The sequence below is a fragment of the Rhopalosiphum maidis genome, chromosome 3 (genome assembly GCF_003676215.2).
Source record: "Rhopalosiphum maidis isolate BTI-1 chromosome 3, ASM367621v3, whole genome shotgun sequence".
NCBI classification, from domain to species: domain Eukaryota; kingdom Metazoa; phylum Arthropoda; class Insecta; order Hemiptera; family Aphididae; genus Rhopalosiphum; species Rhopalosiphum maidis.
This window is the reverse complement of record NC_040879.1, coordinates 41,524,299-41,538,391: the sequence shown is the minus strand read 5'-3', so window position 1 is coordinate 41,538,391 and position 14,093 is coordinate 41,524,299. Positions and strand designations below refer to the sequence as shown.

At 23.4% G+C, this 14,093-nt stretch overlaps 1 protein-coding gene across 1 annotated transcript; it reads right to left on the bottom strand.

Annotated features, from left to right (window-relative positions):
- Positions 1 to 1,359: 1,359 nt before the first annotated feature.
- Positions 1,360 to 13,808, bottom strand: LOC113556525 (enhancer of mRNA-decapping protein 4 homolog). The gene is made up of 19 exons (XM_026961527.2): positions 13,342 to 13,808; positions 11,525 to 11,730; positions 11,215 to 11,441; positions 8,464 to 8,601; positions 7,988 to 8,209; positions 7,785 to 7,903; positions 7,482 to 7,665; positions 7,246 to 7,411; positions 6,948 to 7,178; positions 5,026 to 5,168; positions 4,884 to 4,964; positions 4,613 to 4,704; positions 4,218 to 4,543; positions 4,028 to 4,146; positions 3,296 to 3,461; positions 3,110 to 3,236; positions 2,870 to 3,020; positions 1,887 to 2,047; positions 1,360 to 1,805 (listed from the first exon to the last, which is right to left on the bottom strand). Exons 1-19 carry the CDS (start codon positions 13,365 to 13,367, stop codon positions 1,607 to 1,609), a joined length of 3,084 nt encoding a protein of 1,027 aa, XP_026817328.1. The 5' UTR covers positions 13,368 to 13,808; the 3' UTR covers positions 1,360 to 1,606.
- Positions 13,809 to 14,093: the final 285 nt, after the last annotated feature.

Below are 14,093 nucleotides of genomic sequence, written 5' to 3'. Positions count from 1 at the left end.
GGTTAAAATGTTTAACTTAAAAAAGTTAGCATACTATTAAAAGTATTTAATCATAAACAAACTTGTATTTTACTAAAAGAAATATAACTTGTATAAATTACTAAAGTAAATTGTTCTAGCCCTTTCATGCCTCCTAAATTTCCACATCTGATAATATCCTTATGAATTTTGATAAAGTTCAATATGCCAATTTAGATAAAATGTATATGCAAAAAGCATAAAATGGATTATAATTAAGTGAATAGGATATGTTTAGATAATGTATATGTTAAGACAATTGTTAGAAAATAATAGCAAAAAAAAAAAATACAACATAATCTAGGTATATTTTCAACACATATAACCTTTTATTTTACTAAAAATAATTTGTTTCTTTGTCATAAAACATTTTTTAGCAGTGCTTATTAGGTGTTACGTACTTATTATGTTACGTTTGAGCACCACAACCTAAACTATTTAAAAAAAAATTAAATTTCTATAGATTGAAAAAAAATTAAGATCTTAAATTCATATCAATGGGAATAGCTAAGGACTTAAAGAATAATATTAATATAAAATACAAATATTTAAAAACATTATTTAACTAGTTAAGAAACATCTTTTTAATTCATTATTTTATATTAAAAATATTTTTTTAATGTGTTTTTTATTATTTAAATTTTGTTTTTTTTTAATAGTTTATTTTATAGCATTTAATTATTATTTTTTTAATATTATTAAAGTATTATTTTTTCATATTAATATTTATTATGTTTCAATTTGTTTGTTGAATATAAAATAAAATCATATAATAACAAAAAAAGATAAATAAATAATAATATTAAATTAATTTTAAAAAGTATAGTGTTGAAACATTTAAGTAACATATTTTTCATTTATTTTTCAATTTTAAATATGAATTAAAAACAAATAAATAAAAAAATAAATATTTATAGTGGGGACAGCGTTTGACCATCTCTGATCCATATTGAGATCATTTTCAATAGAAAGTATTGATGCAATATATCTTAGCAGAGAAAAAGTCAAAATACCAAAACTAATTTTGAAAGACTCCAAATTTATTTTTTATACTAGCACATTAATAAATAGCAATCCATTGACAGAAAGAACAATCAGACACCACAAATTGATTCAGTACAATCACAAATATACATCTCATTTTAATTTATAACTTCAGTAATACCAATTCAATAATCTTCCATCTAAATCAATGGAAATTTTAGAAATAAATTTTAAAAATAATTATCTATAAAATAATCTGGATATGCATAAAAAATAAATCTCTTGTAAAAAATAATGACCAGATAATAATTACTTACATTACGGTTTTTATTTTAATGTATGAGATGTTTATAAAAAATATTTAAATAAATAAAATAAATGATTTGCACAAGAATTCAAATCTTAGAATACACGAATACACAAAAAAAAAAATATGTTGTCTTAGATAAAATTTTAAACATGTTGATTACTTGTACTAAAACAGCAATATAAATAAAAAAATAAAAAAAAAATGATTTAATTTAAATGAATAAAATGGATGTTGTGTCAGTCCATTATATTTCTTAAGTCTCATTTTAAAAATATTATAAAATATGGTATTTACTCAAATGTTTACTGTAAAATAACTTATCATTGACTTTATGGCCAACTGTAACATTTTTAATTTTCGACTGTAAGGATTTAATGGATACAGTTGAACAAACTTCTCAACACTAGAATCAGTTTTAATTAAAACTAAGTTTATGTTTTCTTTGTGGTGGTCATTGGTATAATCTAAACTTCCGATTGCTGCATCCAAATACCTTTAAAAAACATAATATATTAAATAATAGAATGAATAATTTCAATTATATAAATTCCAAATCACAAAATAAAACAATTACTTATGTTTAAGTTCGGTGTTATTTGTTAAATCATGAGATAACTGTTGAATCAACGATAATACAATTGGAGTTTTTAAAGCATTTGGTGGAATAAAAAGTAGTTCTGGTTGTACTTTTTCACAAACAAAAAGTACCAACTCTAATTTTGATGCAGACAATGCCTAAATAAAATAAAAACCAATGTGTAACAAATTTCATTAAAAAATCAATATGTTTTTAATTATCACTAAAATAGAAAATATTTGATAGTAAAAAACATCGAGTAGAGGGTGAAACCCACATAATAAATAATTATAAAAAAGTGTGGCGTTATTTTGTTTTAAAATTTCATTCACTCAACGTAAAAATCATCAACTCAGTTACACGATAAAAAATTATTATTAACCCTGTTTATTTTTTTTTTATCTAAAAGTAGCTGCAAGCACCGAATGTTTTCTGACCTTCAATTTTTTTTTGTACAAAAGGTGTTTGCTTATCATAAATTTCCAGAAATATTAATATTATAGAAAAATATTTGTATAACAGAAGATGCTTAAAGGTGTGCCATTGTCTAAAAATATCAATCTTTTGCCAATAAATTATATTGATCCATTTCTTTAACAAAATTTCAAAAACTAAATAAAGTTACAATACTTACTTCAAATGGTTTTCCTGAGTTAAAATTTTTTATTATTATTATGATTAATCAAAAATAAATCAAATTTTTAAGATTTTTGAGTTCAAATCAAAAGGCTAAGAGTTGTTTCAAAGAATTTTCATGAGAATTGGAAATATGTTTTAGTTTATTTGATTACTAGAATAGTAGAATAATTGGTATGAAATATAATAATACCAAATGAATATATTCTGAAAGTTAACAAAACCAGGATCCAATTTCATCAAAAATAAATATAAATTACAAGATATATTTAAACACATACAAAAGCAAACTCTATGGTAATTTATATGAATTATAACAAATTAAAAAATATAAATTATGTTACTTTTTCAAAAGCCAAAGCATAATCTCCTTGTTTTATAATATCACTTAAAATCATAAATTGGTTAGCAGTATTGTCCGTATCTTTAACACATGGTTCTATATGCGACTCTTTAAGTAGAATTGAAAATTGTTTTTGCAAGTCATTTTGGGTGCTAATCAATAAATAATAAATATATATATATCATTAGTAAGTAATCAATTATTATTATATTGAATTCAATTAGTTTATTCCAAATGATACCTTAATATTTTTTTCTCTGTACTTTTAATTGTGTTATTCATGTCAACCCTGAATTTATCAAAAGCATATTCTAATTTGTTATTGATATTACCCTCTTCATTTAGTAAAGACTTTAATTCATTTTGGTCTACAAAAAACAAAAAAAATTAAAAAAAAAAGTTATATTTTATTTTACTATACACTTACATTCTAGTGATCTTTCAGTAAATGAAGCATCAATTTGTTTAAACATAGAACAACAAGCATGCTCAAACTTAGGTATAACTGTACTCATAAAGAGATCTTTCAAAATTGCATCAAGAGTTGGATTCAATGAAGCCACCAAAGATCTTGTAAATAATTCAGTATCGACCTAAAAATATAAGAAAAATTTAAAATTATTTAGAAAGTAAAGAAGGTATTATGATTTTAATTAAGTCAAGTATCAATGTAATTTATTTAAAATAAATACTTAATAAAATGCTAATATAAAGTAACATATTTTATTCATAGTAAAATAATTCATAAATTCTGATTATTTGACTACTATAGATTATGTAAAATCACATGTATAAAAATTGAATAATTTTCATAGTCAATTATTTTTATACGGTTATGCATATAACTAAATACTTAGGTATGATAAAAATAATACAAAAATCTGTTCTGATGGATATGTGGAATTATTCACAAATCTCAATTCATTTCATGATAGAATGACGGTAAGTTGGCAAGGATTTTTATCGGCCCAAACTAAAAATATTTAGTTACGGTTCTGATAATAAGTATAAATGAGTAATGATAAGTTATTCTTCCAACTGATATCATATCATGCATATCACATAGTATTTCTGTCACACCTAAGTATTTACTGTTTAGCCATGGTTATGCAAATATGAAAAAAATTGTTAGTATATTATTTAATTATAATTTTAATACTTTATTGGAGTTGGTGGCTTTGACAATTTCTGTTATTTTCTTATGAGAGGTATTTAGCTGATGATCTATCATAATTTGAAGTTTCCTATGCGATTGATCACTTGCATTCTTAACCATATCTTTAAAAAAAAATTGTAAAATACTCCATCAATTAATTTATCTCATGTAACTAACTTAATTAATGATTTACTCATCAGAACTGGTTCTAGATTTTCACATAAACTAGTTGAATTCATTGACATAGCAGCATTAATTTGATTATCCATTTTTTTTTGTTTTTTTGATATACATTTTAACTGAGTGTTCATGTCTTGTAAACTTGTTAAAATATCACCTATTTGGATACCAATTCTATTATCTAATAGTTCAGACTTATCCAAAGGTCGTCTTATTGTTGAGATTTCTGAACCATTGAACACAGAATTGCTTGAATAACAATTGTTTTCTTCTTTTTCATCAATTCCATTAGAATAATTACTCACAGTTTCAAAATTGTGTATTTCCATTAAATTGTACCTAAGATAAAACAAATAAAACAATTTGTAATGAAAAAAAATTAAATATATTAAATCTAATTATATTAACTGTGATTCTTCATCAGTTTGTTGTTGTAAAATGGTCTGAACTTCATTGTTACTAGGACTGCATTCTCTTGTTTCATCCAAGTCAAAAGGATCCTAAAATAGAAAATAAAATTTAGGTACCTTTATTTATTTAATATTTTCTTACTAAATACATTTAAAACTAAATACTTGATTAGTTTAAACATTTTTTCCACAAAAATAATTTTAAATAAATAAAATGTTAATGAAAGTATTTACTTTAAATTATATTAACTAATTTGTTGTATAGTTACTTGGGGGTAGGCATAAGTACTTGATGGTTGAACTACAATTGGTTGTATATTGTTGTAATTATTCTTTTGATTATTTTGAATCTACAACAATCAACATTTTTATCACAAATCATGTTATAAAATAAAAACAAGAACTTCATACTTTCGTTGAATTAGAAGGTTTAGGAGGAACATTTTTTGAATTCAGACTTATTCCTTTTAATCTTAATTTTTCTTTTACTATACTGTGGACTTCCAAAGGAGTTAGATCATGCAAAATAGCATCTTCTTTTTTTATTTGAAATTCTTTAAAACACATGGAACAAAATTTTAATTAAAATACAAATATAAAAATATAATAAATAACGCGGAAAATGGAAACAAAATAAAAATATTGGATACAATAAAGCAGCGGTTCTCAAACTTTTTTTTTTCGTATCACTTAGGTATATTATCAATCAGTCGCATACCACTAACTATTAAAAATAGAATGATCCAAAATCTAAATTGTACAGTTAAATACATTTTTTTTAAATAATAAGGCAGTAAAATACTACAACTACAATACAATTATTTTTTATTTATTTGTTTTTTAAAATAAGATATGAATTAAACAATTTAATGGTTTTATTATCCAAGAACAGCCCTCCGCGTACCTCCATATCTTTCGCGTACAGTTTGAGAATCGCTGCAATAACGATGGTGATAGTCCGGATGCTGCCTTAATATATAAGTTAATTTTTTAGCTGACAACTAAACGGTAAATAATTACCTACTAGTATAATCAATACTACAACGCCTAGTTTTTTAAATTAGAAATACCCAACAATACAAATCAACATACACATAGGTATTAAATTATTATAACAAGAAAACTTAGTTGTTTTTAATTAAATTGGTTACTTATATTATTGAATTAAATTTATATGTTTACCATAAAGATGGTTTTATTTTTTATTTAAATATTTTGAATAATACAAGAAATATATTATTAATTTATATCTCTCAATAAAATAAAATGTTTGGTAATTTTATCTATTAATATTTTAAATAACAAATAATACATTATGATATGTATGTATGCTTGCCCCTCCCTCATAGATTTAAGAGTGAAGCAAGTAGTATATTTGATATTTATACTTTATTATTAAATAAATATGTGGCACAGTGTCAGTACTCAGTACATACAAATAAAATAATTAGGTTATTAATATTTATAATTTTTTTTTTTTTTTTAATAAAATAAAATTTAAATAAGCAAATTTTAAAAATTTTATTCTATTAAAATGTATATGAGACAAGAATTAAATAATAACAAGATTTATTAAATACACTATAATATTAAGTTCTATAAATCAAAAAAAATTTTTTAATTTAATTTAACCCATTAAACAATTTATAAAATGATATTAATTTTGAAATTTAATTTGTTAAATTAAATAATATAATAGTTATTTAATATTTAATTGTAATAATGATTAAATTAGTATCATTTATATTTATAGATAAATTATCTTCATTAGTTTGTCAAGACATTGTACTAAGGTTAGTTTAGTATTGAATATTCTCAATGATTCATTAAATAGCTGTAGTTATTGTCCAAATTTAGTATCATAAAATTAATCTATTAATTGAGTAATATGGTAAAATGATTGATGAGAAACAATATTTTTAATTATAAAATATTATATTTTGAAGTAAAAACATTAAATTATTTAATTTTCATTTAAATACATAAAATAAAATGTACTTTTTAAATTATCAGTATTTAAGAAATAGTTTACCAGAATTAATAATATTAGAATTATTAAATTCAAGTCAAACATAATAACCAGAAATTTGTAAGTCAAATAACAATTTAGCAATTTAAATAAATACAGAATAAGTTACTTTTATTCAAGTAATTTATATACCTAATTAATTTTAAGTATAAGATTATTCAAAATATAACATTTCAGTTTAATCAAAAATTAAAAAATGTTTTGATACGATCCATATAATTTAATGAAAGTGTACTAACATAAGTATATTAGACTAGCTAAAATTAGCTATAAATACTAATATTTGCTATCTTCACATAATTACCTTCAGAAGTATTATTAGTTGTAGTGGCATCAACAGATTCTATAAGAAGATCTAATACTGGTGGTTTTGGAAACATATTTGTAGGCTCTTTTTTTATTTGGTCATTACATTGTTCCATAGTAGATAATTCTGGAGATGTAATAATTAATTGACCTTCTTGTAGTGACTTTGGTTGAATTGCAAATAAATTTATTATAGTTGTATAGTTACTAGAACTAGGTAAAATATTACCTGTAAATTAAAATTAAATTATTTTCAATATTAATAAATAAAATATATTATACAAAAACAAACTTACTTGAACTGTGATTATCTGTAATATCTAAATCATTATGCTCAATTTTAGCATCAACAATTATCATGTTTAACATAGGGCTTTGTAGCAAAACTTCAGTAATGCTAACTATTTTAATATTTTTTTTAGCAGATTTAATATCATCAGTTACTTCCATAACATATAATAACTGAAAAATAAGTACAAAATAAGTATAAAACAACATACATACATATTATATTTGTTACATTTTAACATACATTATTGTCAATGTCACTCAAAAATATATATCTTCCAGTTCCATCAACTGTTAGCTTCATGGGATTCAATTTTGTAAAAGGTCGAACAAATTTTACTTTTTGAAGAGGTTTCCACGATTCACAAGACCATAAAATAATATCATCATTGTTAGATAAAGTTACTACATACTTCCAAAGTTCCACACTATAAAATATAAATAACCAATTCAAATTTAAAAAAATATTATATACAATAATAAAAGAGCTAATAAAATTTGTAAAGAAATACATATAATGCTTTAATAAGAATGAAAAATTACTTACTCGCCATCAATAGTTTTACGGTTGTCTAAAAATGCCAAAGACTTTAAAGACAAAAATAATTCTTGAGGATGCCAGCTAAATACACGCTTTGGAGTATCAGAAATATGGTCAAAAGAAACCTCAAATATTATAAAATAATTAAATTAAATAAATATTTTTAGACAAATGATAACGTTTTATATTTTAATAATTATATTACATACTTGATAGAAATAAATAGATCCATTGCTTAATGCTAATGATATATTTGAACCATCAGGAGAAAATGATAAACTAATAATATCAGCTTCTTTTAAATTGATTTTTATTACTGCACTTTTAATATTATTTAAAAGATGTTTGTCCATTGATTTATTCAAACTAACATTGGCATAAATTGGACCCGCTGTAAAGTTGCTTGCAACACCAACATGCCATATTTCAACCTAATAAACAAAAATAATTTAAACATTAGTAAATGATTAACATATACAGTGGAACCTCGATAACTCGAACCTCTTTAAATCGAATTTTTGATAACTCGAAGAAATGCCATGGCCCCTGCATTTCAATTTAAGATAACTTGAACCTTTATAAGTCAAATTATTGGCTTAAACTTTATTTTTGCCCCCAACCAATTCAAGTTATCGAGGTTCCACTGTAATTTCTTGATTCAAAATTGAAATTAAATAATTCTTACTTCTGAAGCACGAACCACTGCCAACATTTTTCCTTTATAAGTTGGATCAAATTCAAGATCTTTTAAATGATTTACTTGTTCCGGAATAAATTGACACCAAGATAAAAGGTATTTATTTTTAAAACAATATGATGGATCCTAAAAAAATTAAATAAAAATATTTAATTTATACAATAATAATATACAGTTTATGAATTTTTTTTTTTTAAATACATACTAATGTATGATGATTGTGATATAATATAAAATTGATAATTAATTAAACACCAAAAAAATACATTTAACTTTCTTTTTTTTTTTTAAACATTTTACTCTGATTTAAGATTATCTTTAATAGAACAAATAACAAATTTAATGATATCCTAAATGATATTCTTTAATAATCTTAATAAACAAATTAATTAATCTATATACTAGTATTTATTTTTTATTTGTTTAAGTTATTGTTATTATTAAATATTAATTTTTTTAATGAAGGTAACACAGTATATAATATGAATCAATAACTCAATTTAGGTGTCTTAAAAACAAATTGTTGTTAAACAAAGCAACTTATCTTAACACTCAAAATAAATTTAGCTATTACTAAATACTATTATTATGCAGTAGAACTATAAAACTTTTTTAGGAATTAAAAATGATATGATTTATATTATGAAATAACATAAAAATAAATATAATTGATATAATGCATAAATAAACAAGTATCATAATTATCAATAATATAATAGTATTATGAAGTAATCAAGTGTATTCTTAATAAGCTATTTTATATTCAAACCATTTGTAGTATGTACGAAACATATTAACAGATATACAGGCAAATATTCTGTTTATAGATTTATTTATAATAAACTATAATTACTATTTTTTACACTTAAAATAACTAATAATAACGCCACCGTATACCTAACTTTACTGATACTTGTACTTAACGCAGATAGCAAAAACAATATTTTAATATAACATAGTAGCGTTTTTTATTTTATTTACATTAACTAATATGTCATTAAAATATAATAATATAATACATCATAATTGTTATCATGAATATACAAATATCACATTCTATTCAGTAAATAAAATAATAATTTTACACAATAATATATACATAACATATTTATTATTTATTATTTTTATTTTTTTATATTTATACAACTAAATAATGGTAATTTATTACTTTTGAATAAGTTATTACAAAATAAATTCATTTCATAGAAATAAATTTTTTTTTTTCAAAAAAATAATTATGTTGGTATTTTTTATGTTTTGACTTTATAATTTAAATAATATCTTTAAAATATTATTGTATTTATATATATATATATTATTTTTAAATCTATAAGGGTATAAACTATAATGGTCAAAGCTTTAGAATTCTATAATTTATAACTATAGTAGAAAAGGGAATGACTTGGTAGAAACCTGCAACACCCATTTATATCTATATTGAATATTCTAATTATATTTTAAATAATAGGTTTAAAGTTTTTATTATTATTATATTTTTAACATACTTCTGACTAAATTATTTGTTCCTTGTTAATTTATGGACTGGTAAAAAAATTCCTGGCCTGAAATATTGACCCAGTCTGGTGATAGATTAATAAAAATAACAGTGGAATACAAGATTCTTAAGTTAATTTTATCAAGAATACAAAGTAAAATATCTATCCTATATTAAAATAAAATATAAATATGTAAAGTGTAAGTTACTTTACTAATGACGAGGTAGAAATACATAGAGCAAGTGATGAAAGTGACTACTTTGACACGTGTATATGAAGTGGGTGAAATGATTATTATTGTAAAATTGTAGTGTAATCAAAAATTATAATAATTAATGATATTACATAATGAATATAAGATAACACTCACATATGTTATGGGTAATGTTAACCTATTTTTATTTTATTTTATTTATTTCAGCATAATTCAATTTAAATACAATCATAATTAGAGATGATACATGTATAAACTGAACTAAGCTCGTATATGGTATGTACATTTAACCATGTATTTTAGCTAATAGGTAATTCTTTGTTTATGAACACTATCCGGATAACATAAAAAGTTTTATAATCGATAAAAGAGTAAATATACTAATATTTTGTAAAATTAAAAATGTCATGGAATCATGTTTACATAAACTAACATTTAATAAATTCATGATAACTAATGTTATATTATCCAGCTATGGTAGATATTTCCAAACATTAACATTACCCATAAAATATAATATATTATAATATAAAATATAAATACAGTAATGTTGGAACACATCATTATACTATCTTACATAACTATTATTACTTATTCAAGTACAATATACTTTTAAATCATTGATATCTTATTAACACATCAACTACATATAATATTTGAGTAATTTGTTGTGACACTGAAAAAATTAAGGTTTTTAAAAAAAAATTTTAAATGTTGAAAAATTAAAACATCAATGTACGACTTACGCATATATATTAAATAATACTTGAAGGAGATGCTAACAAGAAAACCAAAAGCTTAATTGAAATGCATTTAATAATGAGATAGATGACGCCAATTGGTGTCATTGGACACATGTGATGATGTTAATGGATACCATTTGGCGTCATCTGCAGCAAACGTATTAATAAATGATAATCAAGATGTAGCTTAAATAAATCTTATCACAAATAGTAAATTATTCAATGAACCTAACTCAACATATTTAAGCATTACAGTAATTTAAATGTCTAAAAAAAATTTACTAACCCCATTGATCTGAAAAACTGGAAAAACTCTTAGCTTTGGAGATGTACAGCTTTCTTCTTTAATAACATACACAAATGTAGTTCCAGATTGGTCAATACAGGCCAACATTATTATTTCATATAGATGAGCAAAACTTATATCTTCAATTAAATTTGAAAACCCTTTAATTAATGCTCTTTCATTACTATCTGTTTTGATAATACGAACTAAACCTTCAAAAGTATCAGCTACAATAAAAATAAAAATAATAATAAATAAAACCAAATTTTTGTGAAAAATGAAGTAAATTGTGTAATTAATGATAACTTACTATTAGAAAAACCATAAGCTATGTACTTTTCACTTATATGCAAGGCAATCAGTTGCCCACGGTAATAACATTGATCCCAATTAAAATTAACAAAATTTTTAAGTGTTAATTTTGAACTTCCTTTATTATGAGATCCTTGACTTGAAAAAACTTGAATAGAGTTACTATGAATTGTGCGAGTGCATTCTTCATCTCCAACAAATCTTCTATAAATAACAAAAAAATCAATATATTTTTGATTGTATTCCACAATTTTCTAAAACTATAATTCAAATTAAATTATAATTAAATCAACTTCAAATTAAAAATGACCCAAGTTCAATATAAATATCTGTTATAACTGTATTTCATGTATATTGAATATGTTTAAATATTATCTCTTAGATATGTTAATAATATTGCTGTTAGAAAATATTATTAGAATAAGCAATGATTTGAATTTTATTTTTTTTAAATTATCAATAATTAGTACAATATTATCAATTTTATAACAAATTACAACCACAGTTGAAATATTATGGTTTTAATATTATGAACTGTGGATTTAATTACTTTTTTATGGTATCTGTTCAAATATTTGTCTTGAAAAAAAAACAATACTGATGATAGCAATTTAAAGAATTAGTTCTATTATTAGTCCTAATATTATTAATGTTGGTTCAACTACTTACTTTAGAACCCACCATCAGAGAACATACTCCAACTATTGAGCTCACTTAACTAAATGACAAAATGTGCAATATGGAGATACACGGCAACACATTGGTTAGAATTTTATTTAAAATAGTTATAGAACAACATGACATTTAAATATTTTTTATTTTAATTTAATCTAAACACCATAATTATTCATTGCAGAGCGTAGTATCTCTAATATTGATATCTAGGATAAGGTAATTACTTTTTTTTGAATTATCATATTGCAACAGAGAAACACCTTAGTTTTTATAGCATGGAATATATATTATTCAACAGTACCTACTGTGACTTAAATATGTGTTAATGTCTTCTACGGCTGAGATTAATAACAATATAAATATGCATGAAATACAGTTATACAAAATAATTGAATAAGTACAAAAATTAATTATAACGATAAATTAATTTAAAAAAAATTATTAAATATAATTATTATCATTCTTCATCAAAAGTATTAATCTATGCAATATAAATGTTTTGTAAGGTTACCACCCGTATATCTTAAAAAAATAAAAATAAAATTTAATTTATGAAATTATAAGAAGGTGTATTAATGTAGAAACGTTAAAGAATACGTATGGTATAAGGTTATAACTATTATAAAGGTAACATTAACAATAATAATACCGAATTTTGACAAAGATACTTTTCATCAGTTATTATAATTTTTTTACTATGCTAATAGGGATATAAATTAAATAAATTCTTTCAAAATTTTTTATACATGTTTTAAATCACTGAATTTAATAAAACTTCTATTGAAGTAACCACACATCATTGGTAAACTGTGCGTCTATTATAGCGTTAAGCCCAATAATAATAATATGAAATTGACAGTAAGTCATTGAAATCACATCAAGTGCAAACAATTTTTTAACGGTGTACTGCCTGGTCAAATTTTGCACTTAGCCCCAAACATTATACCCGCAAATCATTTGATAATACGTTTGTAGTCCCCATTAAAAACACCAAACCATCGTTCCAGGATCTACGCGCTCATCTCGCGAGCGATATCGATCGACAAGCGATGGCTTCGGCACTACAATTATTTAAACACAAAAATAACGCCAACAATTTCCGGCGATCATCGTCAATCACCGAAAAATATGAATACTTACACGATCTCTTCGATTTCTTCGGTCATCTTGAAGAATGCTGCGAATCAGTTTCGGAGCAAACGACGTAAGAAATGAGATGACGAAAGTGAAGTTTTACAAGAAAGCCGATTGAACCCAGCACGAATGGACACTATACTAATAAGGATCAGCCGCTTACAGCCAGTTTTGACTGGCCGTAACTCGTTGTTTTCGGTTGATACCCGACCGGCAATAGTGGTGACGACCAATGGGTTACACCGTTAATCGTATCAGGTGACAAACGACGTATGTTCCGTCAGCCAAATGGACACTACGAGAACGTTGGGAGAAACAACAGGATCGGAAATCGGTTAAGTAAAAAATCTTATTATAATAAATTAATAAATTGCAAGTACAAAACAAGGCGACGGCATTACAAACGTTACAAACTTCCAGCAACGCGATAATTTTAATAACATGAATGTGAATACTCTGCTCGCCAGGATCGTGACGGGTGGCGGCGGATTGTAAATTATGTCTGATAGGAAATCCGAAATAGTGACCGCCACGCCACAACCTCCACCAACAACGGCGACACGGCCGCTGCCTATCGGCACAGTGTTTCTAAATAAAAAATAAAAGCTAAATTTCCTAATAATAAATTGTCTAATTATTGTCCTAGTCTGGCTAATAAATTTTCGTCGTATTATGTAAGAACATATAATGACAATAAATCGACAAAATCATAATCGTATAATGTTATCAATTACGTTAAATATTATTAATTAATACCT

What these genes read in the sequence shown, in the direction of transcription:
- LOC113556525 (XM_026961527.2), bottom strand. Translation starts at nt 13,367, where the DNA reads ATGACCGAAGAAATCGAAGAGATCGT. An exon ending in GATCTATTTATTTCTATCAA is followed by an intron (nt 7,904 to 7,987) that starts GTATGTAATATA and finishes ATAATATTTGAG; the next exon opens with GTTTCTTTTGACCATATTTC. An exon ending in ACAGAGAAAAAAATATTAAG is followed by an intron (nt 3,021 to 3,109) that starts GTATCATTTGGA and finishes TTTATTGATTAG; the next exon opens with CACCCAAAATGACTTGCAAA.